Raw genomic sequence first — 27,370 nt, forward strand, 5'->3', positions numbered from 1 at the left:
GAGTATTTTTAGGTATAAGCACAAGGTTGTACACCAGATCTTTGGAACTTTTTCATCGTGCTTAACTGAGTTTGTACTTTTAAAAGTTAGATTTTAATACCTGAAGTTAAAAGAGTTAAAACTACTATACCAATCAAATGCACAAAGCCAAAAGTTTCATACTGGAGGTTTTTGTTGCTGCCAACCTTATGTGAAATGCCCCCAGAGTTGTAAATATTTATATCTGTATAAATAATTAAAGCCAAAGCTTTAGAAGACATTAAAAATATTAGCATCATTTTTCATATTGGTCTGAATATAAGGTATGACTTAAAATAGTACAATAGTACAGAGCATAATAACATAATCACACTCTGAACCCTGGGGAAGAAGAGGGACAGAAGCCAGCCTTGGAGGAAGTCGGATAGTGGAGGGACATTTTAAGTCTCTGTTTTTTTTGTTTTTTTTTTGTTTTTTTTTTTTTTTTTTGCGGTATGCGGGCCTCTCACTGCTGTGGCCTCCCCCGTTGCGGAGCACAGGCTCCGGACGCGCAGGCTCCGGACGCGCAGGCTCAGCGGCCATGGCTCACGGGCCCAGCCGCTCCGCGGCATATGGGATCCTCCCAGACCGGGGCACGAACCCGTATCCCCTGCATCGGCAGGCGGACTCTCAACCACTTGCGCCACCAGGGAGGCCCAAGTCTCTGTTTTAAAGTTATGAAAGCTTGTTTGTTTTTATGTGTACTGTTCTGATTCTTTAACAGAAAGCAAATTTCCAGAAACTACTTAGTCTAAGACAAAGATGAAATTTCTTTTCTACTGTAGAAATGTCAATAAAAATATTAGAGGGCAAATCCCTAGAGTGGAACCTTTCAGGAACATAATTTACAGTTCCTCACATGATTGCCAGCATCTCTGCCATTTATAAGGTTTTCTTCTGTACAAAGTAACCATTACATTTGAGATCATCTTTTATTTGGACTAATCAAGTATTGTTTTTCATCAATGGGGTTATCACTTTTTAAAAAAAATATTTATTTATTTGACTGCACCAGGTCTTAGTTGCAGCAGGTGGACTCCTTAGTTGCAGCTTGCTGGCTCCTTAGCTGCGGCACGTGGGCTCCTTAGTTGTGGCAGGTGGGCTCCCTTAGTTGCGGCTCCAGGGCTCCTTAGTTGCGGCTTGCCGGCTCTTAGTTGTGGCAGGTGGGCTCCTTAGTTGCAGCTCACTGGTTCCGTAGTTGTGGCACACGGGTTCCTTAGTTATAGCATGTGAACTCTTAGTTGTGGCATGCATGTGGGATCTAGTTCCCTGACCAGGGATTGAACCTGGGCCCCCTGCATTGGGAGCGTGGAGTCTTATCCACTGTGCCGGCAGGGAAGTCCCGGGTTATCACTAGTTTTTTGTTTTTTTTTTTATCACTTGTTTTAAATGCACAGCTTATAGAAAAGTTAGAAACTGGAGCTCTTAACTTTTTCCTGCATTTTTATTACTGTGCATGTTCTTGTCTGATACAGTGATTTATGTCTTATGCTGAGTTCTAAAGAAAACCTCTTATTTCTGGAGAGTAGCTTTGTGCCCCTTGAGACTTCTCTGCCCCAGCAGAGGAAGGATCTATGACTGGGATGACGTGCTGGGTTCCTGGCTTTCATCAGACTCTGGAGACAAAGGTCTGACGACATTCAGAGGAGAAAATAAAAACTGATGAGTCCTCGAGGAAGTAAATAGGATACTACCTGAAATTTATACCATTTAGAAACTGGGGCCATGAAGAGCCAAATCTATGAATTACGCAGTTCATGTCCATATGTTCTATCATAATCTCATCCTGAAAATAAATGAAATCTCCTAAAATTCTAAGGACAATATTGTTAGGACAGGGGCATCACGTTCCCATGTAGCCTCTCCTCCAGCAACTACTCTTCTTGGTAAGTTACAGAGCTCCACCTTTGTTTCAGTCTCCTAAGGGCTTTGGCTATGCTTGGTCCGCTGGTCAGCCCGTGGAGAGTCTGTGACAACCACCTCTAGCATTGACTGAGCCTACCTAGAAAGAGATGCTAGCTGAAATGCTGACTTTAAAATAAAATCTTAACCCAGGCTATACTATCTTATCTGAAACAACTTTCAGAAATGGTAGATATTTTGTGACTGACAATTGCAGCTGGCCAGTGATTACTGAGCTGGGGCTTCATACAGCAACATCAAGCCTAAAGGTTAGTAGCCCTTCTAGAGAGGAGCTGGGATGACTACTGCTCCCAAGTCCCTTCCTTCAGTCTTCTCAAGCAGTAAAACATCATCCACAAATATGCACTCCCTCCAACAGCCTCTAGGAGCTACATTCAGCCGTGGTCACTGAATGCATGGTGCCCTTGATCACCATGCACTTAGGGCCTCAGGGACTCAGGTGACTCAAAGTGACAAAAGTAGTAAATGAAGAGAACTCAGGTGAAGTGAAACCCTAATACATGGCATTACTAAAGCTAACATAAAACCTACAAGCTGACTGCTTTCAATAATCTATCTCGTCTTCCTAGTATTGAAACAAACATTCCTGAGTTGATATTTAGATTCTAGGTCTGGGTCTGAATGCTATGGGTGTTTAACATAAAAAGCTAAGGCCAGCAAGGGTGGTTGTAAAATCTAGGCAGGTGGGAGAGGTGTAATTGCTTTGTACTCTTTCATAAGCCTCCATTCTTCCTTGAGAGGGCATTAGCCATAAATTATTCTCTCTTCCCCACCTGTTCTCTCATTATAGTTTACTTCCTAAATAATGACAACAGTATGTTACATTCTCAAATAAACCCCACAACATAGATACTATTATTCTCCTCATTCTACAGATAAATCAACAAAGATAAGAATCTTGTTCAAGGTCAGGTGACAGCCAGGATCCAAATGCAGTGTGGCTCAGAAGTCTGTGCTCAGTACAGACCGTGCTCATACCACCAATTCTGCCCCAAAGCAGCGGCTCGGCTATGGTCCCGCCAGTAGTGTCCCAACAAGGCTGCGGACAAGTACTCTCACCTGGTCCGGGTCTTGAGTCTCCACGAGGATAACACTGTATTATCAAGTCACTCTCACTTGTTAAGTCCCTAAATCCTCTATTCCAGGGTGGAGGATCCCTATAGTTTACTCCTTCCCTTCTAAGGCTATTTCCCAAATCTGCTTGATGGTAAGAATCACCTGGAATACTTGTTTTAAGTGTAGCTTCCCAGGATCTCAGGATCCACTGGGTCTGATGTGATCTCAGAAATGTGTATGTTTAGCAAGTGACCTGGGTGATTCTTCTCATCACTCAAGTTCAGGAAATACTGCCCTAGGAGTTTTACCCAATGGAACAAACATAGTTGATCTTAAGTATTATATATTATATATATTAAGTCAAAGTATTATTAAGTAAATGACATTTCTATAGCTAAACTGATCCAAAGCAATCGGTACATATGGTTTTCTTCAGGTTTGCAGTACAAAGTGCTTTTCTTCAGGAAGGACTTGGGGAGTGGGTTGGAATGTCTTAATTCTTTTTTGTTTTGTTTTTTTGTTTTTTTTGAGTGATGACTGTTAGAAAGAATTCTTTAATGGTTGTACCCTTGAGGGACTTTCTGCATTGCTCTGGTGACGGAACAGCTTAAATCAGACAGAAAGTAAACCATTTCATACAGATCTTTTAAGTCCTGCCTAAGAGAATTCTGGAGAAGAGTAAACTAAATAAAGAGGAGAAAGGAGTAGACTGTTCTAGTTTCTTGAAGGACCCTAAGGATACTCCCTGTATAACTAAGAGAGGGACTCAGGCTTTTCAGCTTAAATGCTTATGAATTCTATGTAGAATGATTTAGAATATAAGGAATTAGCTCAATTTACAGAGTCAAATCAGGAAGCAGAAATGATCTTTGATGCTTCAAGAACTCTAATGCAAAAATGTTGAAATTCGTGCTCATCAAAATATTGTTTGATGTTAAAAAAAAGAGCTCAAACATGCCTAATCTGCTTTGACACTATGTTCACTGCTTGTCACAAATGGAGAGCTTCCACCTCAGGCACCACTCCAAAGCAGCCTCCTTCAGTTGCTATATTTATAAGTTAGTAGGGAAAAAAAGGAAGATAAAAAGTCGAAAATAATATAAAAAGACAGTCAAAGGAGGGGAGGAAAGCCAGTCCTTTCTGCCCTGTGGAATGCTCTGCTTCCCAGGCCAGAGGCCAGTACCCAACTGTGAGCAGCAACTGCCGCACAAGCATCACCGTACCTCTTGGTGGGAGTGGGAGCCCCGGAGGACATGTGGCTCACCATGGTGTCATTCACATTCGTCAGAGGGCGAGGAGGACTGAAAAGAAAAGACATTGACATTATATTAATAATTACCAGTGAGACTAGGGGAAACAAATGAAAAAGTGATAAGGGCAAAGGACCAACTATCATTCTTGATAAGCACAGTGGGACCCATAGGGAGTGAAGGTAGAAATGGATACTTTCACCCTAAGTAAACTCAACAAGAAAGTCCTCTCGCACAAAGCCAAAGGACCCCAGAGCCATGTGCTACCTGGACAGGAGCAACAAACTGTACCCACACGGCTACAGGGATATAACTCCAGTGGCTCTTGTTTTACAGTTTTAGCACACAAGAATCTGCATTCTGCATTTCAGTTGTTTACAGGATCGCTAGGTGTGTGGCATCTGTGGTGTGTTACAAAGGTCACAACAGCAACACGCATGTTTTTCCTGAGATTTGGTTAGAGCTCACTGTCTTCCCTCAGATTTAGTTTGTATACTTTTTACTGAAACAATTAAATTGTTAAATACTAAGTTCTTTTATTAATCCTTTACTAGAATCTTAACAATGAGTTCATACCTGTACTCTGATTAGAAGGGTTTCTTTCATAAACTAATCCAAATTTAAATTTGAAGTAAGCATTTTTGATAACTTGTCTTTAGAGGCTAGTTTTCTGGACTCAAGGTCTCTTTCATCCTCTTGTGAGAGTCCTGAATGAACAACTCCAAAATTATCAAGAAGAATCTGTGATTCTGCCTTTCAGCCATTCTTCAGCCCCTCTCCTTCCCCACCAGGTTCAGTTACAAAGGGCTTCTGTCTTGCACTTGGAACCACATGACTACTGCTAAATATTCCTCCTGGGAAATCTCTCACTTCCTCTCCTAAACTGAAAGAAGTACTTTTCAGAGAAATTTGTCCATCAAAAGCAGAAAAGTGAAACAGAAAAGTCCTTCTCTCATATTTAAGTGTTTGGGAACTACCTCCTGGTTCCTCCTCATCTCTAAGAGCTGAGTTAACTATGAAATTGTTTTTTAGAGGTTATACTCAGCAAGTCCTGGTGAACATTAAGGGACCAGAACCTTTATTGTTTTTGCAGGTTTCATAGTCCATTCAAACACAGGCACAAGGGAAAATTTTCAGGTAGATCCAATGTACTTAGAGAAAAGTTTAAGAGGGATGGATGGATGGATCGACCTCTAAATCTATCTATCTTTACGCTCCTTTTTAAAAAAACCAACTTCATTTCTGGGTAGGGAAATATTTTTGATGATTTCTCATTTAATGGAGAGGATCAAAGATGGGAAGTAATTTGCAGGGAATCGATTTAGGTCTCTTGATTTTTAAGCCACAGCAGTATGCTTATTGTGTCCTCCCTTTGTGTGACAAAGTAAGACATTCAGAGTTGAAATATGCCTTTCTAGGCTAGAATTCAATTACATGTTATTTATCTCACTACCTACTTTCCAGGCAGCTATCCAATTTTGCCTCCAAACTTTCAAGCCTAAAGGTAGTGCTGTGCTGAGATATAATCAATTAATCAACTGTTTTAGGTTGATTAATAACAGAAGTGAACACAGAAACTAGCTTCATTTTAGCCCTAAATTTATATTTTTGCCTCTCATTCTTTTAAATCCATTGTCCAAAGGGAACAAGGAAACAATGCCTATGAAAGAAACAAATCCAGCATCATAACTTTTCATACAGAAGGCACCAGAAACATTCTGGTCCTGCAAACACAATGGCCTTTGCTTCTTTAATATACTATTATTAGCAACCCATTTCCAAAACAAGATAAGGACATGTTCATGTTGATTTCAGAACTTATGTAGTTACCCAGTATATTTCAATATTGAAGATACTACTGCATTCAATTTCCTTTCTGACGTTCTCCGAGGAAAAATGACAATCGGAAAAAAAAGTTTTTTAATTCCCTAAGTGTGGATACATGTGATAAAATCTCATGATTTTTAGCATTTTGTTTGGTCTGATGTGACAGAAGTCTTTAATAATTATCTCTATCTCTTGGTAGACATCATGATCAATTATTATCTTACAGCACACATATCAAAGCCTCTTCTCTAATACTCAAAACCAGACAGTAATGATTACATTGTAAGTTGTAAACTAATCATAACTGCGCCCAAATTTCATACCATTTCTGAACTCCTAATGTTTTGTTAGGGAAATAGGTATGTGTTTATAGTCCAAAATGAAAGAGGCATCTGAAAACTTAAAGGGGGTCTTTCCCGTAGAATCTACCACTAGGCCCACAATTCACTGTGAAAGCCAACAGCTTAGATGTGGTCTTAGGAGATGTAATACATCAAAAATGACTTCTGGCTTAAGAAAAAAAAAGAATGCTTCTAGGTGTGAAACAGACATTAATGGTACCAGTTACAGAAACTTACAAAGCAGTAGAATTGACACAATTCACCACATCAGTTTTGTTGATCTTTAACATTCAAAACCTGCTGAATACCTTGAACATGTCACCAGGTGTTCTATATCTTCCTTTGGTGAAGATCTCAGCAAGGTATTTTTAAACACTAATGAGTCCCATGATACCCAAGTGACCACCAACCATCACTTGGTACAGAGATTTGAGAGGTTCCTTTTGTTAATAAGACAGGCCAATTTTTTGGATGAGGAGATAGAAACAGATGAATGATCTAGATAGAAGGTAATTTGCTAGTTAGAAAAGGTGGGTATAAAAAGAAGACTTAGAATTTGTTAATTCTTTTTTTTAATATATTTTTTTAGAATTTGCTAATTTTTTTTCTTTCATGTTTTTGGCGGTGCCGTGAGGCTTGTGGGATCTTAGCTCCCTGACCAGGGATTGAACCTGAGCCATTGGCAGTGAAAAGCGCCAAGTCCTAACCACTGGACTGCCAGGGAATTCCCAAGAGAATTTGTTAATTCTTAATCAAAAGGAAAGAGGCATGCCTCCTGGGTGCCTACTCATACAAGATAAGTAGGACTATCGTTATCTTAATAACCTAGCTATATGTACATAAACAAATCATCACAATTCAAAGTAATGAGAGCAGCAACACAAGTACACACAAAGTATTGTGGAGTCACAGATGAAGAGCTGTTACTCCTGCCTGGAAGAACAAGGGGTATAGTCAGGTGTCACATTGAGGAGAGAGTTTTCCAGATACAGAAAAAAGTTAAGGGCAACTTAGAAGAAATGGTATGGAAAAAGGCACAAAAATCCAAAAGTACATGGCATATTTGGGTGTAACTTATTTGGCTAGACTCAAAGGCCTTGGGAGGGGAGTAGTTGAAAATGCATCCAGAAAGGGAGATGAGGGCCCGGATGTGAATGACACCTGTTCTATCACAAGAGAAGAAGTTTGGACTTTATACTGTAGGCAGTGGGGGAAGCATTAGAACTTTTTAAGCCAAAGGATGATGTGACTATAGCAGGCTTTTGAAATGATAACTCCAGAAGCTTGTAAAATACTGGTTTTAATCCAGGTGTGCACTGGAATCATCTGGGAAGTTTTTTTGTTTGTTTGTTTGTTTTTTTTTTTTGCTGTACGCGGGCCTCTCACTGCTGTGGCCTCTCCCGTTGCGGAGCACAGGCTCCGGACGTGCAGGCCCAGCGGCCATGGCTCACGGGCCCAGCCGCTCCGCGGCATGTGGGATCGTCCCGGTCCGGGGCACGAACCCGTGTCCCCTGCATCGGCAGGCGGACTCTCAACCACTGTGCCACCAGGGAAGCCCTGGGAAGTTTTTTATATAATGAGATATCCAAGCTTTACCCTCAATTTAGTGAATCTGAATCTCTAGGGGCAACAGGATTCTTTTTAATGTACACCCCCATTTAAAAATCATTTATGTGTAAGACGTTTGGAAGGAGGAGGGAATGGAAGCTGGGACTTCAATGAAGAGGTTATGGCAATTGTCCAGATCAGTGATTATGAGGGTGGACAGTGGTAGTTAAGATGGGGAACAGACAAAAGGGAAAACACTGTGCAGGTAATATGGATAAGATGTGGTGACAGATTAAGTACACACGGTTAGTGAATAAAGAATAACTGAGATTTTTACCTCGACTACTTGGTAGATAGTGATAACATATCCAAACTAGGGAGCACAAGAGTAGGAAACAGGATTTGGTGTTGGACTGGTGGGAGTAGAGAGAATGAGCAGGAAGGTAAGGGTGAACCGATTTCAGCTGTGAAGTCACTGAATCTGAAGTGGCATTGGTAAGCACAGGTAAATGATATCTTACCTGTATCTTCCAAGCAGATGGAAATAAGAGAATGGAACCCAGGTGAGATGTCAAGTTTGAAAATATTTGAGTGTCATCATTTAAATTGTAGCTGTTCATTTGAATACTCTGATCATTATAAAGATGGATTTTAATTTACTTTTTTTAGGTGGAGCAGGATAAGTTTGGGAAAATATCCAGTAATAGGGTGGCTTAGATAATAGGTATAGAGCTTCTGGTTACTAGTTAGACAAAACTACTACTAGAAGGGCAGAGTCAAGATGGCAGTGTGGGAAGACACCGAGTTAGTCTCCCCACAACTAGGGCGCCTGCCGGCTGCTGGTGGAAAACCCTGACACCCAAGGAGACTGGAGGAACCCCCAAGTGAACCGGTAAGGCTTTGGGAAACAGAGTAGGGAGGAGAAGTAGTGGTCAAACAGGATCGGTGCCCCTGAGGCCAGGGAGATCAGGAGAGGCAGGCAGGAGGGGCCCTGTGGGAGGAGCAGAGGGCAATCACCTGGCCCACTGGGCCTGGGGGGCCTGCTGAGCTCCCAGGCCAGTCCCCTGCCCTCCAAGGCCCACCCCCCATCCCCCCCGGCCACATTGGTCCTGGGGACATAGGAGGGAGGCTGGGGAGATCAGGAGAGGCAAGCAGGAGAGGCCCTCGAGAGGAGTGGGAGGGGAGCAGAGGGTGACTGCTCCACCCACTTGGGCCCAGGGAGCCTGCTAAGCTCCCAGGCTGGTCCCCTGCCCTCCAAAGCTCCCTCCAGGTCCCATGAGTCCTGAGGGCATAGGAGGGAGGCTGGGGAGATCAGGAGAAGCAGGAGGGAGGGATCCTCTGGGAGGAGGGGGAGAGGAGTAGAGGGCGTTTGCCCCACCCACTAGGCCCACGGAGCCTGCTGAGGTCCCAGGACGGTCCTCTGCCCTCCAAGGTCCCCCCACCTCCCACCCCACGCTGCACTGGTCCTGGGGGCATAGGAAGAAGGCCGAGGGGAGAACAGGAGAAGCAGGTGGGAGGGGCCCTCTAGGACAGGAAGAGCTGGAGAGGAGAGGAGGGCGTTTGCCCCACCCACTCAAGCCCAGGAAGCCTGCTGGGCTCCCAGGTGAGGTCCCCTGCCCTCTGAGACCAGGGTTGGGGGGCACACCTGGGCCCCTTCTGTTCCTTGAGCCTAAGCCCCACCTGCCCCAGCCCTTAGGTCCTTTTCCAGCCCTGTGGGTTCTAAGCATAGGCCTGCCTACCACCCAAACCTCACCCTTGCTCAGGTCCTGCTCTCCACAGCCAAGGCCTTTCCCCCATTTTTTGTTTTCTCTTTTCACTCCTCCTCTTCTTTACTATTATGGTACCGTTATACCTTCCGTTTGTTGATTCATCTATATTTTTATTTTTATTTCTAACATATCTGTTAGTTTCCTAGTCTAATTTTATTTTTTACTTCGTTATTGTTGTTTTTCCTTTTTTTGCCACCCCATGTGGCTTGCGGGATCTTGGTTCACGAGCCGGGGGTTGGGCCAAAGCTCCTGCAGTGGGAGCTCCATGTCGGAACCACTGGACTAACAGAGAACCTCAGACCGCAAGTAATATTCACCACAGTGAGGTCTCATGGATGTCCTCATTTCAGCACCAAGACCCAACTCTACTCAACAGCCTACAAACTCCAGTGTTGGAAGCCTCAGGCCAAACAACCAGTAAGACAGGAACACAATGCCACTCATAAAGAAAAAAAAAAAGAGAGAGACGGCAAAAAAATATGTCACATATGAAGGAGCAGGGTAAAAACCTACAAGACCAAATAAATGAAGAGGAAATAGGCAATCCACCTGAAAAAGAATTCAGAGTAATGATAGTAAAGATGATCCAGAATCTTGGAAATACAATGGAGGCATGGATTGAAAAAATACAAGAAGTGTTTAACAAAGATCTAGAAGAACTAAAGAACAAACAAACAGAGATGAACAACAAAATAACTGAAATGAAAAATACACTAGAAGGAATCAATAACAGAAAAACTGAGGCAGAAGAATGAATATATGAGCTGGAAGACAAAATGGTGGAAATAACTGCCAAGGAGCAGAATAAAGAAAAAAGAATGAAAAGAATTGAAGACAATCTTAGAGACCTCTGGGACAACATTAAATGCACCAACATTCGAATACAGGGGTCCCAGAAGAAGAAGAGAAAAGGAAAGGGTCTGAGAAAACATTTGAAGAGATTATGGTGGAAAACTTCCCTAACATGGGAAAGGAAATAGTCACCCAAGTCCAGGAAGCACAGAGAGTCCCATACAGGATAAACCCTAGGAAAAACACACCAAGACACATATTAATCAAACTAACAAAAATTAAATTCAAAGAAAAAATATTAAAATCGGCAAGGGAAAAACAAAAAATAACATATAAAGGAATCCCCATAAGGTTATAAGCTGATTTTTCAGCAGAAACTCTGCAGGCCAGAAGGGAGTGGCAGGATATACTTAAAGTGATGAAAGAGAAAAGCCTACAACCAAGATTTCTCTACGCAGCAAGGATCTCATTCAGATTCAATGGAGAAATCAAAAGCTTTTCAGACAAGCAAAAGCTAAGAGAATTCAGCACCACCAAACCAGTTTTTCAACAAATGCTAAAGAAACTTCTCTAGGTGGGAAACACAAGAGAAGAAAAGACCCACAAAAACAAACCCGAAACAATTAAGAAAATGGTAATAGGAACATACATATCAATAATAACCTTGAATGTAAATGGATTAAATGCCCCAACCAAAGACACAGACTGGCTGAATGGATACAAAAACAAGACCCATATGTATGCTGTCTACAAGAGACCCACTTCAGACCTTGCAACATATACAGACTGAAGGTGAAGGGATGGAAAAAGATATTCCATGCAAATGGAAATCAAAAGAAAGCTGGAGTAGCAATACTCGTATCCGATAAAATAGACTTTAAAATAAAGACTATCACAAGAGACAAAGAAGGATACTACATAATGATCGAAGGATCAATCCAAGAAGAAGATATAACAATTATAAATGTTTATGCACCCAACATAGGAGCACCTCAATACATAAGGCAAATGCTAACAACCATGAAAGGAGAAATTGACTGTAACACAATAATAGTAAGGGACTTTAACATGCCACTTACACCAATGGACAGATCATCCAAACAGAAAATAAATAAGGAAACACAAGCTTTAAATGACACAAAAGACCAGATAGATTTAATTGATATTTATAGAACATTCCACCCAAAAGTGGCAGAATACACTTTCTTCTCAAGTGCACATGGAACATTTTCCAAGACAGATCACATCTTGGGCCACAAGCCAAGCCTTGGAAAATTTAAGAAAATTGAAATCGTATCAAGCGTCTTTTCTGACCACAATGCTATGAGACTGGAAATCAATTACAGGAAAAAAAATGTAAAAAACACAAATACACGGAGGCTAAACAGTGCGCTACTAAATAACCAAGAGATCACTGAAGAAATCAAAGAAGAAATTTTAAAAGTACATAGAAGCAAATGACAACAGAAACACGACAACCCAAAACCTATGAGATGCAGCAAAAGCAGTTCTAAGAGGGAAGTTCATAGCAAGTCAATCTCACCTCAAGAAACTAGAAAAATCTCAAATAAACAATCTACCCCTACACTTAAAACAACTGGAAAAAGAAGAACAAAGAAAACCCAAAGTCAGTAGAAGGAAAGAAATCATAAAAGTCAGAGCAGAAATAAATGAAATAGAAATGAAGAAAACAATAGCAAAGACCAGTAAAACTAAAAGCTGGTTCTTTGAGAAGATAAACAAAACAAAACTGATAAACCCTTAGACTCATCAAGAAAAAAAGGGAGAGGATGCAAATCAATAAAATTAGAAATGAAAAAGGAGGAATCACTACTGACACTGCAGAAGTACAAAGGATTATAAGGGACTACTAAAAACAACTATATGCCAATAAAAGGGACAACCATGAAGAAATGGACAAATTCTTGGAAAGGTATAATTTTCCAAGACTGAACCAGGAAGAATTAGAAAACATAAACAGACCTAACAAAAGTAATGAAATTGAAACAGTAATTAAAAATCTTACAACAAACAAAAGTCCAGGACCAGATGGATTAACAGGCGAATTCTATCAAACATTTAGAGAAGAGCTAACACTGACTCTTCTCAAACTCTTCCAAAAAATTGCAGAGGGAGAAACACTCCCAAATTCATTCTACGAAGCCGCCATCACCCTGATACCAAAACCAGAAAAATATATCACAAAAAAAGAAAATTATAGACCAATATCATTGATGAACATAGATGCAAAAATCCTGAACAAAATACTAGCAAACAGGGCTTCCCTGGTGGTGCAGTGGTTGAGGGTCCGCCTGCCGATGCAGGGGACACGGGTTCGTGCCCCGGTCCAGGAAGATCCCACATGCCGTGGAGCAGCTGGGCCCATGAGCCATGGCCCCTGAGCCTGTGCGTCCGGAGCCTGTGCTCCGCAATGGGAGAGGCCACGACAGTGAGAGGCCTGCGTAGTGCAAAAAAAGAAAAAAAAAAAAAATACTAGCAAACAGAATCCAACAACACATTAAAAGGATCATACAGCATGATCAAGTGGGATTTATCTTAGGGATGCAAGGATTCTTCAATATATGCAAATCAATTAATGTGATGCACCATATTAACAAATTAAGGAATAAAAACTACATGATCCTCTCAATAGATGCAGAAAAAGCTTTTGACAAAATTCAACACCATTTATGATAAAAACTCTACAGAAAATGGGCACAGAAGGAACCCACCTCAACATAATAAAGGCCATATATGACAAACCCACAGTGAGCATCACACTCAATGGTGAAAACCTGAAAGCATTTCCACTAAGAACAGGAACAAGGCAAGGAAGTCCACTCTCACCACTCTTATGCAACATAGGTTTGGAAGTCCTAGTCACGGCAATCAGAGGAGAAAAAGAAATAAAAGGAATACAAATTGGAAGAGAAGTACAACTGTCACTGTTTGCGGATGACATGATAACTATACATAGAAGATCCTAAATATGTCACCAGAAAACTACTAGAACTAATCAATGAATTTGGTAAGGTTGCAGGATACAAAATTAATGCACAGAAATCTCTGGCACTCCTATACACCAACAACAAAAAATGAGAAAGAGAAATTAAGGAAACAATCCCATTTACCATCGCAACAACAACAACAAAAACACCTAGGAATAAACCAGCCTAAGGAGGTGAAAGACTTGTACTCAGAAAAGTATAAAACACTGATGAAAGAAATCAAAGATGACATAAACAGATAGAGAAATATACCATGTTTTTGGATTGGAAGAACCAACATTGTGAAAATGACTATATTACCCAAAGCAATCTACAGATTCTATGCAATCCCTATCAAACTACCAATGGCATCTTTCCCAGAATTAGAACAAAAAATTTCACAATTCATATGGAGACACAAAAGACCCCGAATAGCCAAAGCAATCTTGAGAAAGAAAAATGGAGTTGGAGGAATCAGGCTCCCTGACTTCAACCTATACCACAAAGCTACAGTAATAAAGATAGTATGGTACTGGCACAAAAACAGAAATACATATCAATGGTACAGGATAGAATGCCCAGAGATAAACTCTTGCACATATGGTCACCTAATTTACAACAAGGGAGGCAAGAACATTCAATGGAGAGAGGACAGCCTCTTCAGTAAGTGGTGCTAGGAAAACTGGACAGCTACATGTAAAAGAATGAAATTAGAACACCACCTAACACCATACACAAAAATAAACTCCAAATGGACTAAAGACCTAAATTTAAGACCAGACACTATAAAACTCTTAGAGGAAAACGTAGGAAGAACACTCTTTGACATACACCACAGTAAGGTCTTTTTTGACCCATCTCCTAGAGTAATGGAAATAAAAACAAAAATAAACAAATGGGGCTTAATTAAACTTAAAAGCTTTTGCACAGTAAAGGAAATCATAAGACAAAAAGACAACCCTCAGAATGGGAGAAAATATTTGCAAATAAAACAACAGACAAAGGATTAATCTCCAAAATATACAAATAGCTCAAGGAGCTCAATGTCAAAAAAACAAACAATCCAATTAAAAAATGGGCAGAAGACCTAAATAGACATTTCACCAAGGAAGACATACAGATGGCCAAGAGGCACATGAAAAGATGCTCAACATCACTAATTATTAGAGAAATGCAAATCAAAACTACAATGAGGTATCATTCCACATCAGTCAGAATGGCTATTATCAAAAAATCTAGAAACAATAAATGCTGGAAAGGGTGTGGTGAAAGGGGAACCCTCCTGCACTATTGGTGGGAATGTAAATTGATACAACCACTACGGAAAAGTTTGGAGGCTCCCTAAAAAACTAAAAATAGAACTATCATATGACCCAGCAATCCCACTACTGGGCATATACCCTGAGAAAACCAAAATTCAAAATGAGTCATGTACCACAATGTTCACTGCAGCACTATTTACAATAGCCAGGACATGGAAGCAACCTAAGTGTCCATCGACCAATGAATGGATAAAGAAGATGTGGCACATGTATACAATGGAATATTACTCAGCCATAAAAAGAAATGAAATTGAGTTATTTGTAGTAAGGTGGATGGACCTAGAGTCTGTCATACAGAGTGAAGTAAGTCAGAAAGAGAAAAACAAATAGTGTATTCTAACACATATATATGCAATCAAAAAAAAAAAAAAGGTACTGATGAACCTAGAGGCAGGGCAGGAATAAAGATGTAGACAAAGAGAATAGACTTTAGGGCACGGTGTGGGGAGGGGGAAGCTGGGACGAAGTGAGAGTAGCATCGACATATATACACTACCGAATGTAAAATAGCTGGTGGGAAGCAGCTGCATAGCACAGGGAGGTCAGCTCAGTGCTTTTCGATGATCTAGAGGGGTGGGATAGGGAGGATGAGAGGGAGGCTCAAGAGGGAGGGGATATGGGGACATACATATGCATATGGCTGATTCACTTTGGTATACAACAGAAACTAACACAGTATTGTGAAGCAATTATACTCCAATAAAGATCTATTAAAAAAAAAACTCCTATTAGAAAGTAAAAATTTAGCTTACCGCACAAGTCATTTTCGCATTACTTTTCTTATGACCAGACCACTCCAATTCATTCTGGTGGATGCTCTGGAATGTAGACTAACTTGAAATTAGAATTACTACAGAATCTCTCTTAAGGTTATTAAAGCTAGGAAGAGATGAAGAATAACTGATCATGCCTTTAAAATCTTTCAGGACAGGGCCTCCCTGGTGGCGCAGTGGTTGAGAGTCCGCCTGCCGATGCAGGGGATACGGGTTCGTGCCCCGGTCTGGGAGGATCCCATATGCCGCGGAGCGGCTGGGCCCGTGAGCCATGGCCGCTGGGCCTGCGCATCCGGAGCCTGCGCTCCGCAACGGGAGGGGCCACAGCAGTGAGAGGCCCGCATACCGCAAAAAAAAAAAAAAAAAAAAAAAAAACTTTCAGGACAGATTATATATAATTGTGTATTTCTTTCTTTCATTTATCAAATATTTGTTGTGTCTCTACAAAGTGGTAGGTACTGTGCCAGCTGCTGGGGATAAAAATTAAAAGGATGAAAACTGAAGTTTTATGAAGAATAAAAATTCAGAAAAAATAATTATAATATAATGCAGTAAGTATTTAATAAAAGAAAAACTGTGACACGCTATGGGGAAATGTTGAGATCACCTCACCTCATAAAGAGAAAATATATTTCCAGTGTGTTAAAGAACTAAACGTAAATGCTTAATTGTACAACTCACAAGAAAACATATAAGTCTATGGATAGAGAGGATTTTCTAAGCTCAAAAGCAATGGAAAAATTAGGAAGAAAGAGACAAATTAATTCAAATGATTTAAAAAATCAGAAAAGAAAGAAAAATACAAATTTGGGGAACTATTTCAACAAATGTGACAGAGCAAGAATTAACAGCCTTAACGTACAAGGGATTCATACAAATTTATAAGAAAACTATTAAGATTGCAATTAGAAAATGGTCAAAGTGAAAATACACGTTTAAAAAGAATAAATACAAATAATTCAATTTGAAAATACTTTATGAAAAAGCAAAGAAATTTGTTAAAATTACAGACCATTTTCCCTTATAAAAAATAATAATGATATTTTTAAACTTTAAGGTAATCTTAAGGCTGGAGAGGATTTTATGACACAGGCCGTTAACTGTCTATTAGGTAAGAAAGTGAAAGTACAAAGTTAAGCAAAATTTCTAGAAAGCAATTTGACAATATGTCCATCAAAGATCTTTTTAAAAGTTCAAGTATTTTGACTCACTAATTCCCTTTCTAGGGATATATTCCAAGGACTTAATCAGAAATGTAAAGACAATTTTACATTTTAAAATATTTAGGAAAACATTATTTACAACAGAATAATTCTGGAAGAAACCTAAAATATTCAAATATGACGGAAAGGAAAAGTAAACCACAGTACATCAATAAATATAGCATATTATGCTGTCATTAAAAGATAATGCTTACAAAGAGTTTTCTAATTACATGAGAAATAGCTTATCATGTAAGAAGTAAAAAGAAGGGCAAGATAACTGTCATACTAGCTAACAATTACTGAATGTTTGATATATAGCTATTAGACACAGTGTTTAGGGCTTTAAATATATTATTTATCTTCACAACAACCCTATAAAATAAGATAAAATTATTTATACATACACACAGCATGGTCTCACCTAAACAATATAATAAGTGTAAAGCAAAATATCTGAAGGAAATATGTCAAAATTTAAGAAAAGTGGAATTACAGGAATTATTTTTCTTGCTTATTTATACTTTCCTGTACTCCTCCAATTTTTCAAGTTTAATTTTTTCTTGATTTTCAGAGAAAAACATGCTTAATAGTTAAAACAGAAAAAAAAAACCCTTATTATACCACTGAGTCAAATTTTCTAAAGTGAGCCTGTACTGTTTCTGTTATCACTAAGAAAGCAAACTGAGAAGGAAAGTGTTTTACAAACTTAGAACTTTGAGACTATTAGTAGAAGACCTGTTAGATGTTTTGAGTAGGTCCAAAATTCCACAACCCCCCAACATCCCTACCACCACATCCCCAAAAAAGAAAGAAAATATTTTAGATCTGTCTACATTATCTCCTCTACTAAACTGCAGGAAATCTGTGTGCTTTTTTTATCACTGTATTTCGAGTATCTAGCATGGTACGAGACACGGATTAGGTTTTCAGGAAATACTGGATCATGAGTCAGTACCACGTCGTGTGGAGAGTGTGTAAGAAGTAACCTTTCTGTTATATTTAGGTTTGGTGAGACTCTTCTCCGAGAATGGAATTAGCATTATTAGTTGTTATATTTGGTAGGCATGTTTGGAATGTTTGTAGCCATGGCTAGTTTTCATCTTTGACTTAGTAATGGAATCAACAGAGTGGAGAGTGTCTTTCACAACAATAATAATACTTATTGAGTGCTTAATACATGCCAGGCTCAGTTCTAACATTGTGCATGGATTCACTCATATAAACCTTACAACCACCAAGGGGGCAGATCCTATTATTAACTTTATTTTACAAATGGAGACAGTAAGGCACGGAGAGAAGTAATGCACCTGAGGTCACAGTCAAGACGTGTGGCAGAAGTAGGATTTGAACCAAGGCAGCATGGCTCTTGGGTCTGTATTCTTAATCATTACGGTATAGTGTCTCTACTACCTTTGTTGCATTTTTAGAAAAAACTTACTTAAGACTGTTTGGTCTATAAATTAAAGGCAACAGCATGATGTGAGAATCAGCTCTTGTAAAGTTGTTTCTATAGGAAGATGAAACAATAATAACCCCAGGGTATGATTTTGGGTGATTTATTCTTTCCCCTGTCACTTCAACAGAACTCTGTATTACAAATGCTTCTCTGAACTCAAACCATTTGGTTGCATTTTTGACCACCTCTGGACTGTCCCAGGGAAAACAAGGTAAGCTAGTATGGACTGTTTCCTTCAAAAACATACCTCTAATTTATTAAAATGACTTTCAAATCTAGCCTTAATTTCAAAGATCTTTTGGAATCTTCATCTCAGCCTAACAAAATACATACATTTGATGAGGAAATTATTTATTATATCAGCCAGACTGTTGACTTAAAAAAAAGTTTAACGCTGGGCTCAGGACCAATACTGAGTGTGATTACTTGTTTTTGACTTTCTAAGTTGACTTAGATCAACTTAGGGGAAAACAGTTTCTGGATATGACCCTTCTAACCAAGGATGTGAAAGTATAATATTGATGTTTAAGCAAAGTTTCTACTTAAAAATTGTGAGTGAATAAAGGGGTACACGAACAAAGCCAAGTCTGAAGCCTGAGAAGACCAGTGAGATCTCGGGCACCTGTCACTTCTCCATAGGCCCTTTGGTGTACCTCTTCTGTAGGAAGTCATCCATATAGACAGATACTTATCCCTACCCTATACTTTTAAAAGCATTAGCTCATTATCTTGCTCTTCCTCCCAGAATTTTTTTTTTTTTTTAGTTGTAGAGGTTATGGTTACAGTCCTGCAATTCTCTTTTACCTTGACAGTTATCTGCCTGCCAATCATGCACGTGGGGACTTTTTATCAGACTTTTTGGACTGTTTATTACTGTTAACATGCAAGGAAAAAAGATCTTAGTCTTCACAACAGGCGTTTAAGCTTTAGCTTAACATATTACAATTTTTAGGTCAAATCTAACTGATAATTATCATTCACAATAAAAAATGTGTAAAATCATTTCTAACAAAGACAACTTAATTATTTCAAATAATTAACCACAGACCAGTACAGGAAAACAATATAAAAAATCCCATGAAGTTAACAGTTACAAGATTTGCTGTGTATTTGCATATATTTCCTGGAGAGGGTTGGGAGGAAAGGGGTAATGCACCTCAAACATTTGCTGAGTATGAGCTCTGCATCAGCACTCAGCTAGGTCCTCAGATACATTACCGGAATTCTTGCTACTACTCATGATGGTATTCTTATTTTACAAATAAAGAAATAAAGGTTAAAGGGGATTATTAACATGCTTAAGGTCACAAAACTAGTAAGTGGCAGGACCAGCATTGGAAGCCACTTTTATCTGGTTCTAATGACATTGAATAGATCAAATCCACAGATTCACCATCCTAACCCAGGCATCTCTGTGTTGTCCAAATGAATTTTTCAGATTAGAGTTCTCAGGGTAGAATAAATTCTCATCTTTAAGAAACACAGCCCTAGTTCAGGACCACTGGCTTCAAATCTAACTTGAAGTATCTTTAAAAAAAAAAAAGATGAATTTACTAAGTATCATAACTAAATGATAACTAAATTCATAACTAAACTTCATGAAGGGTGGGGGCTTCCAGGACACTGGAATGTCATTAGGACACTCATTGTTATCTTTGCTGAGACCTCATTTTGAATCAGAGTCTATACAGATCTCACAGCTTTTTATGCTTAACAAGAAACAACTTCTGCCTCACTTCTGGTAACTTCACCCTTGGTGAACAAAATCTCTTCCCTCATTCCAATTTGAGATTCCCAGAAAAGACTCAAGATGACCTACCTTGAGTCATCTACCCGCTCTGGTAGACAGAGGGCCCAATACTTTGATTGGTTGTCCTCTTAGAACAACACAGTTAGGACTGAGAGAGCACCACTTCTCCAAAGAAGTGGGTAGTCCTCCCAGAAAAAAGACTGAAGAGCCAATCAATGGAAAACATTCACTTACTTAAGGATTAAGTTTTATTGAAGGAAAAGTGTCAAAGGACCAAGTCTGGGGTCCAGGCACTCCTGAATCTCTGCTTGGGGTGATAAGCCCAGATGACACTGCTTTAGGACGAAGGTGGTATTTGTTTCTCTCTTCTTAGCTATTACCCTCCAAAATTTGGTAGTCTATAAACCTATTCACAGACCTCCACATTGAAACAATATATGATCCAATATGAAAGTCAGTTTATCTAATTATTCCATTATAATGAAGGGGAAACATGGACTTATAATGATCTATAATAATGGCATACTGTAGCTCTGGTGAAATATTAAGGAGGGCAGATTCTAAGATCTCCTTAATCTCTAGGATTCTTTTTTTTTTTCTTTTTTTTGGGCCTCGCTGCACGGCTTGTGGGATTTTAGTTCCCCGACCTGGGATCGAACCCGGGGCCCTGGCAGTGAGAGCGCCGAGTCCTAACCACTGGACCACCAAGGAATTCCCTCTATTACTCTCTCTAAAAGCACCCTGCCTGCCTCTAGAAAACAGCTATGACAAGCACAGCTCACTTTTATCCTCCACTAGTAGTGCGATGTTTTGCTCTTTATTGATGTCTATGTACCAGACCAACTATCTCCCGTTACTCCAGGAGGTGCTGTGGTTATCCGCCAAAGCAAAGAGCTTAAACAAGTCAATGAAAATGCCTTTGGGAAAACCATTAAAAAATAACCATATGGTATGGTAAATGTAGCAAAATATAATATTATATATTTACAATGAGGTTTCTCTGACTTCTAGGAAAGTACATTTTACTTTATTGGTCACTGACAATTAATTAACCGAAAGAAAAGATTTAAGATTTCCAAAACCAACTTCTAAATACATCGCAACTAATCCATTGATGTAAAAAAGACCTATCAACAAACACACATGCCTCAATTCCTATTTCTAGCAATTTAGCATAGCCATTTGTGGTATAAGACTTAGAATGAAATATTTCTCAGGAAGGAAAGGTTTACCACAAACACATTCTTATACAGAATTTTCACCACTAGATAGCATCTAGAGACACCCAGAGGAAGCCAGGTATCTTGCTCTAGCTCTGGAAAAGGATAGAATTGTAAAATGAGGCAATAATTAGCAAATTATTTAGTAGTATTGCTCAGTTTAATATGATTACACTGAAAAAGTAGGCAAAGGGTCCTATGAAAGAGATAATTAAATCGTCTGAGATGTACTGTTTTATTTTAAAAACCTTTCCACAATGAATCCCTGAATCTTTCCTTTGTTGTTCTCCTTGTTCATTAAACTTAGAGAGGAAGTTGTGAATACTTTACAGACGTCAACTCCTATATTTCTAGAAAGGAGAAAAGAGGACAAGTTAAATACGTTATCAAGTTTCTGCTCACAGAGAGGTCAATGAAATACATGATGCAAAGTCATTTCCTGATCTGTTCATATGGTTATTACTGAAACCTGTTTTCAAAAATGGAAACAAACATGTTATAGGAGACAAGCTGACTCTTGTATATTTTTAAAATTAACCAATTAACCAAGAAAAGATACAATGGGCTTCCCTTCTTTGTAATAACTGGATGGGAAGTTCCAGAGGCTCTAGCATCCTGCCAAAAATAAACACAATCATCATCAGCCCAGCAGCTCAAGCAGCAAAAACATAAAGGCAAGGAAAAGCTATCAAACCTTTACATTCTGTAGCAAACACTTCTTCTTTCTCTATGGATCTGGCATCTAATGTATTATTACACTGCTGTTGTCTCTAAGGAAACAGAACAATCACATGATGAAGAATCTTCTCTACAAGGTAGTATATCCCACAGAGCATTTTGGGAAAAAGCAGGTACAAGAGAACAATTCACCAGAAGGCAAGCACACGTCTGCACTCCGTCAGCGAGTCCATCAAGCAGTCGAATGCAGCCAATGACAGGAAGGCAGATGCAGCACACAGAGTAGGCACCAATCCTTAGAAGCTTAAATGTGAAACACACCCTCCTGCGACAGAATCCAAGTTCTGCTGCAAATCAGTGACCTAACTAACACAGTCTGCAATTCCATTCTGATGGGGATATTCAGAGCACCCCACTACCTCTTTTCTTAGGGTCTCTCCTAATTGCCAACCTCTTGATAAGAAAGCAGTTGGCAGAACTCTGCCAAGCCATCCAGGTAGGTAGCAATTGGGAGCTAGGAAGAATTAGCAAGCCTTGACTTTTTTGTTTTGTTTTGTTGAAGAGGAGTTAATGGAAACACAAGCAGAATGAAAAAAACAGACCCATGGTGTCTACCTACCTACCTTACCTACCTTTGCATCTACCTTAGATGCAAAGAGCTCCTTACTCCATAAAGGCATATCATCAGAGGGCAGCTAAAAGAGAAGGGCTATACAGTGTGAGCTGTTGAGTAGGTGGGCTTTCAGGGACACCTCTAGCAGGACAATCACCTGACGAGAATGTCCCTGACACTCAGGGTCATCCTGTGGCCTCTTTTCTATTTCATCTGCTCGAGAGCTCCTAAATCTACCTGCTCCTGGTCTCCACCATCTCCACTGGCATCATCACCTTTCAGCATGCATTTTGTTAGTGTAACTTAAATACTGTAAAGCTTTTCTGTTAGTCCACTGGTGTCCAGAGAACCTTTAAGCTATTGCTCATCTGATTTTTTTTTTTGCGGTACGTGGGCCTCTCACTGTTGTGGCCTCTCCCATTGCGGAGCACAGGCTCCGGATGCGCAGGCTCAGCGGCCATGGCTCACGGGCCTAGCCGCTCCGCGGCATGTGGGATCCTCCCGGACTGGGGCATGAACCCGTGTCCCCTGCATCGGCAGGCGGACTCTCAACCACTGCGCCACCAGGGAAGCCCTCATCTGATTTCTTATGGTTAAAATTACTTTCCTAAGCACAGGTCTCATGCTACCATTCTGCCCCTCATCATCAATTCTCTACTAATCTCCCAAGTCAGAACAAACATCTTTCTCTCCACAGTCACTACCCAGACACTACAGCCCAGGTCTCCTAGTCCACCTTAATGTTCACGACTTCTTTACACTTCCTAAGTGTTCTGGGCAAATATGCTACTCCATTCAAACGCAGGCCCTGAACTTTTCTGCCACAGTAAAGCAAAAGTAAGTCAAAATGGTAAAAGATACACAACTATTTACACTAAAAACAGAGTAAGTCAAAATGGAAGCCAGACTAACAACCTAAGTGTTGTTAGGACTGGGAAAGAACTCTTATCATTTGAGATAAATGAAGAGGCAAGAAAAGGCAACCCAACAAATCAGACCACTAGCTAGTTAACATAAACACTCTGATATCAATAATAAAATTCTACAGAATGAAATGAATGCATGTGTTCGAATGCTCAGCAGAAAATAAAAGAGTAGATTCATATGACATAGCAGAAATATAATAAAAACAAAACAGTGGTGGGATAACATCTTTCAAGGCTACAGACTGTAAGGATATACACGAGGGATGAGAGCACAGAATATGAAGTGCAATGTGAACAACAACGGGTGAAATTAATTTCAGGGGAAAAAAATGAACTACTGAATACCAGAGATTGAAATGCCTTCATTTTATAATAAAAATGCATCACAGGGGAAGAAGAGGCAGTGGAAAGTGGAAAGAACACAAGTGTGGGGGAACTGGGTTCACCTTCCAATTCTGGTACTAAGCAAATGAAGTGACCCATATGACTCTGGACAATAAAGCCCTTTGTGCCTCAGCTAATTGGTCTGGGGCTGGTTCTAGAACAGTGGTTTTCACATGTATTCCCTGGGCATCCAAAGATTCCACAAGGTGCTTCAGTATCCAATGAGGAGAGCAAGGGGATTAGGTCCCAACCTCATTTCAATAAGAGCAGCTCCACTTCTATTCCATGTAAGAGTTCATATAAACAAAATGTTCCACCGCTGTTTTAAAAAGTTTGAAAACCCCTTTCCTTACTACAAAATTTAAAATAGAAGTCTCTACTGTACTCACTCATAGTATCCCTTTCTTTTCTTGTATAGTCCTCGTCACAGTTTGCAATTACATATAATTAGCATTTACTTTTTGACTGGCCTCACTCAAGAGGCTGTAAGCGTCATGAGCGCAGGGCCCATAGAGTTTATTCCACCACCGTGTTCACACTGCTTACCTAACACTGTGACTGACACATAGTGGGTGCACAACAAATACTTTTCAATAATGAAATTTTATGATTCTACTTTCCATTCCACTCTACATGAAACAATGTTTTAGCTAAACCAAAAAGTACAAGTTGGTGAAGGGCTCATGGAAGAGATGTCCTGATAAGGAAGTCAAAGAAGGATACCTAACAGACAGGCCATTTGGGATGGTAAAAATTCTTGAGCGGGAGGAATAATGATGACTAAATAATGTTCTCAGGAGTTTACCCGGACACAGGAAAACAGGAGTATTTCTCATATGTACTAAATGCATCAGGTCAACTCTGCCTGTTAAATCAGCCTTGGTATTTAATTTCTGGGCCAAAAGAATCTAAAAGTAATTTTAAATGCCCTAATACATTAGGGAGTTTGCCAGGGGAATAAAGAACCACACGCTACTCATTAAATGTGTATCAAAGTCTCTGCTAAAAAGGCCATACAGAGACCTTTGGAGACAGTGCTATGAAAGTGAATTATAAACCAGCTGAAGGGATAGTGTAGGGATTTCTGGTTCAAACTGGCAGATTGAGCACATGCTGAGAGCTCACCCTCCTGTACCAAAGAAAAATGACTTAAAGATATAAAAATTAATTGATACAAGCATAGCTAGAATCCAATTTAAAAAAAAAAAAAGGGAAACTTTCTTTAAGCCTAAAAAAAATGAAGAAGTATCCCCCAAGGAAGAAAATAAACAAGAAGCCATCGTGGTGAGCAAGGGCTGTGCTGAGCTGCCATCAGCTACACACAGGATTGCAGGCCAACTTTGAGGAGGCTGGAAGAACTTAACCAAATCCCACCTCCCCCCCCAAAAAAAATCCCAGAGAAAACAGAGCATCTAAAAAGGTCTTTAAAATGAGTATATTTAATACCCTCAGGCACCTAAAGGATAGAGTAGCATTCATTAAATGTTCTGAAAAATAACCATTTAGATTTTTTAAATGAAAACCATAACTATTGAGATTTTTATTTTTTATTTTATTTATTTATTTATAATTTATTTATTTATTTTTGGCTGCGTTGGTCTTCGTTGCTGTGCACGGGTTTTCTCTAGTTGCAGTGAGCAGGGGCTACTCTTTGTTGTGGTGCAAGGGCTTCTCATTGCAGTGGCTCTCTTGTCGCGGAGCACGGGCTTCAGTAGTTGTGCCTCGTGGGCTGAGTAGTTGTGGCTCACAGGCTCTAGAGCGCAGGCTCAGTAGTTGTGGCACATGGGCTTAGTTGCTCCGTAGCATGTGGGATCTTCCCAGACCAGGGCTTGAACCTGTGTCCCATGCATTGGCAGGCGGATTCTTAACCACTGGGCCACCAGGGAAGTCCCTATTGAGATTTTTTTTTTTTTTTGCGGTACGCAGGCCTCTCACTGTTGTGGCCTCTCCCGTTGCGGAGCACAGGCTCCGGACGCGCAGGCTCAGCGGCCATGGCTCACGGGCCCAGCCGCTCCGCATGTGGGATCTTCCCGGACCGGGGCACGAACCCGTGTCCCCTGCATTGGCAGGCAGACTCTCAACCACTGTGCCACCAGGGAAGCCCCCTATTGAGATTTTTAAAAACCTCCACAGATAGGCTGAATATACAAGCCTGAATACTGCTAAAGGCTGATGGTACTTTTTTTTTTTTTTAAGTTAAGAAACATGAGAGCTAAATCCAGTTTTAAAGTCTGTAACTCAGAGTTCCAGAGAGACCAGAGGCAATGAAGGAGAGGCAATAGTATCTAACACAGCAAATGGATGAGAATTTTTCAGAACTGATGAAAGATATGAGCCTTTAGAGAGTAAGAATTCTCTGAGTAGTAAAACAAGTTAAATAAAGTTTTTTTTAAAGTTTGTATCTAGACAAATTATAGTAAAACTTCAGATTACCAATGTTATAAAGAAAACCATAAAAGTTACTAGTGAAATATGAGAGGGTCAACAAAAAGGAAGGGGAATCAGATTGTTATCAAGACTGGTTACAAGATAATAGAGGAATGATATCTTCAAAGAATGAAGGAAAAACATCTTTTGGCTAGATTTTAAACCCAGACAAATTATCATTCAAAAGTGAGGGTAGGGCCTCCCTGGTGGCGCAGTGGTTGAGAGTCCGCCTGCCGATGCAGGGGACACGGGTTCGTGCCCCGATCCCGGAGGATCCCGCGTGCCGCGGAGCGGCTGGGCCCGCGAGCCATGGCCGCGGGGCCTGTGTGTCCGGAGCCTGTGCTCCGCAACGGGAGAGGCCGCAGCGGTGAGAGGCCCGCGTACAGCAAAAAAAAAAAAAAAAAAAAAAAAAAGTGAGGGTATACCACAACAATTAGGCAAGAAAAAGAAATTAAAGATATCTAAACTGTAAAGGAAGAAGTAAAACTGTCTCTATTTGCAGATGAAATGATCTCCTATATAGAAAATCCTAAAGAATCTACCCCTCACCCCGCAAAAAGAAACTGTTAGAGCTAATAAACAAACTGCAAGGTCAGTGTACAAAATCAGTTGTATTTCTATATACTAGCAATGAACAATCTGAAAATGAAATTAAGAAAACAATTTCATTTATAATAGCATCAAAAAGAATAAAATTCTTAGGAATAAATTTAATCAAAGAAATGCAACACCTGTACACTGAAAACTACAAAACGTCATTGAAAGAAATTAAAGAAGATCTTGGGCTTCCCTGTGGTTCAGTAGTTAAGAATCTGCCTGCCAATGCAGTGGACATGGATTCGAGCCCTGGTCCAGGAAGATCCCACATGCTGCAGAGCAACTAAGCCTGTGCACCACAACTACTGAGCCTGCACTCTGGAGCCCGCATGCCATGACTACTGAAGCCTGTCCACCTAGAGCCTGTGCACTGCAACAAGAGAAGCCACTGCTATGAGAAGCCCGCTCACCACAACGAAGAGCAGCCCCCGCTTGCTGCAACTAGAGAAAGCCCAAGCACAGCAACGAAGACCCAATGCAGCCAAAAATAAAATAAATAAATTTATTA

The 27,370-nt window shown here is 40.1% G+C and overlaps 1 protein-coding gene across 5 annotated transcripts in view; it reads right to left on the bottom strand.

Annotated features, from left to right (window-relative positions):
• Positions 1-27,370, bottom strand: part of DTNB (dystrobrevin beta) — a 245,239-nt gene that overhangs the window by 71,958 nt on the left and 145,911 nt on the right. For 3 of the 5 annotated variants that reach the window (XM_060117915.1, XM_060117913.1, XM_060117914.1), the window contains exon 10: positions 4,221-4,298. In XM_060117915.1, the coding sequence (XP_059973898.1) occupies positions 4,221-4,298 (78 nt within the window). Of the gene's footprint in view, positions 1-962; positions 1,649-4,220; positions 4,299-27,370 lie in introns of those variants that run through there. The other 2 variants (XM_060117917.1, XM_060117916.1) reach the window with 2 other exon arrangements.

This window comes from Mesoplodon densirostris, chromosome 14 (assembly GCF_025265405.1).
Source record: "Mesoplodon densirostris isolate mMesDen1 chromosome 14, mMesDen1 primary haplotype, whole genome shotgun sequence".
NCBI lineage: Eukaryota > Metazoa > Chordata > Mammalia > Artiodactyla > Ziphiidae > Mesoplodon > Mesoplodon densirostris.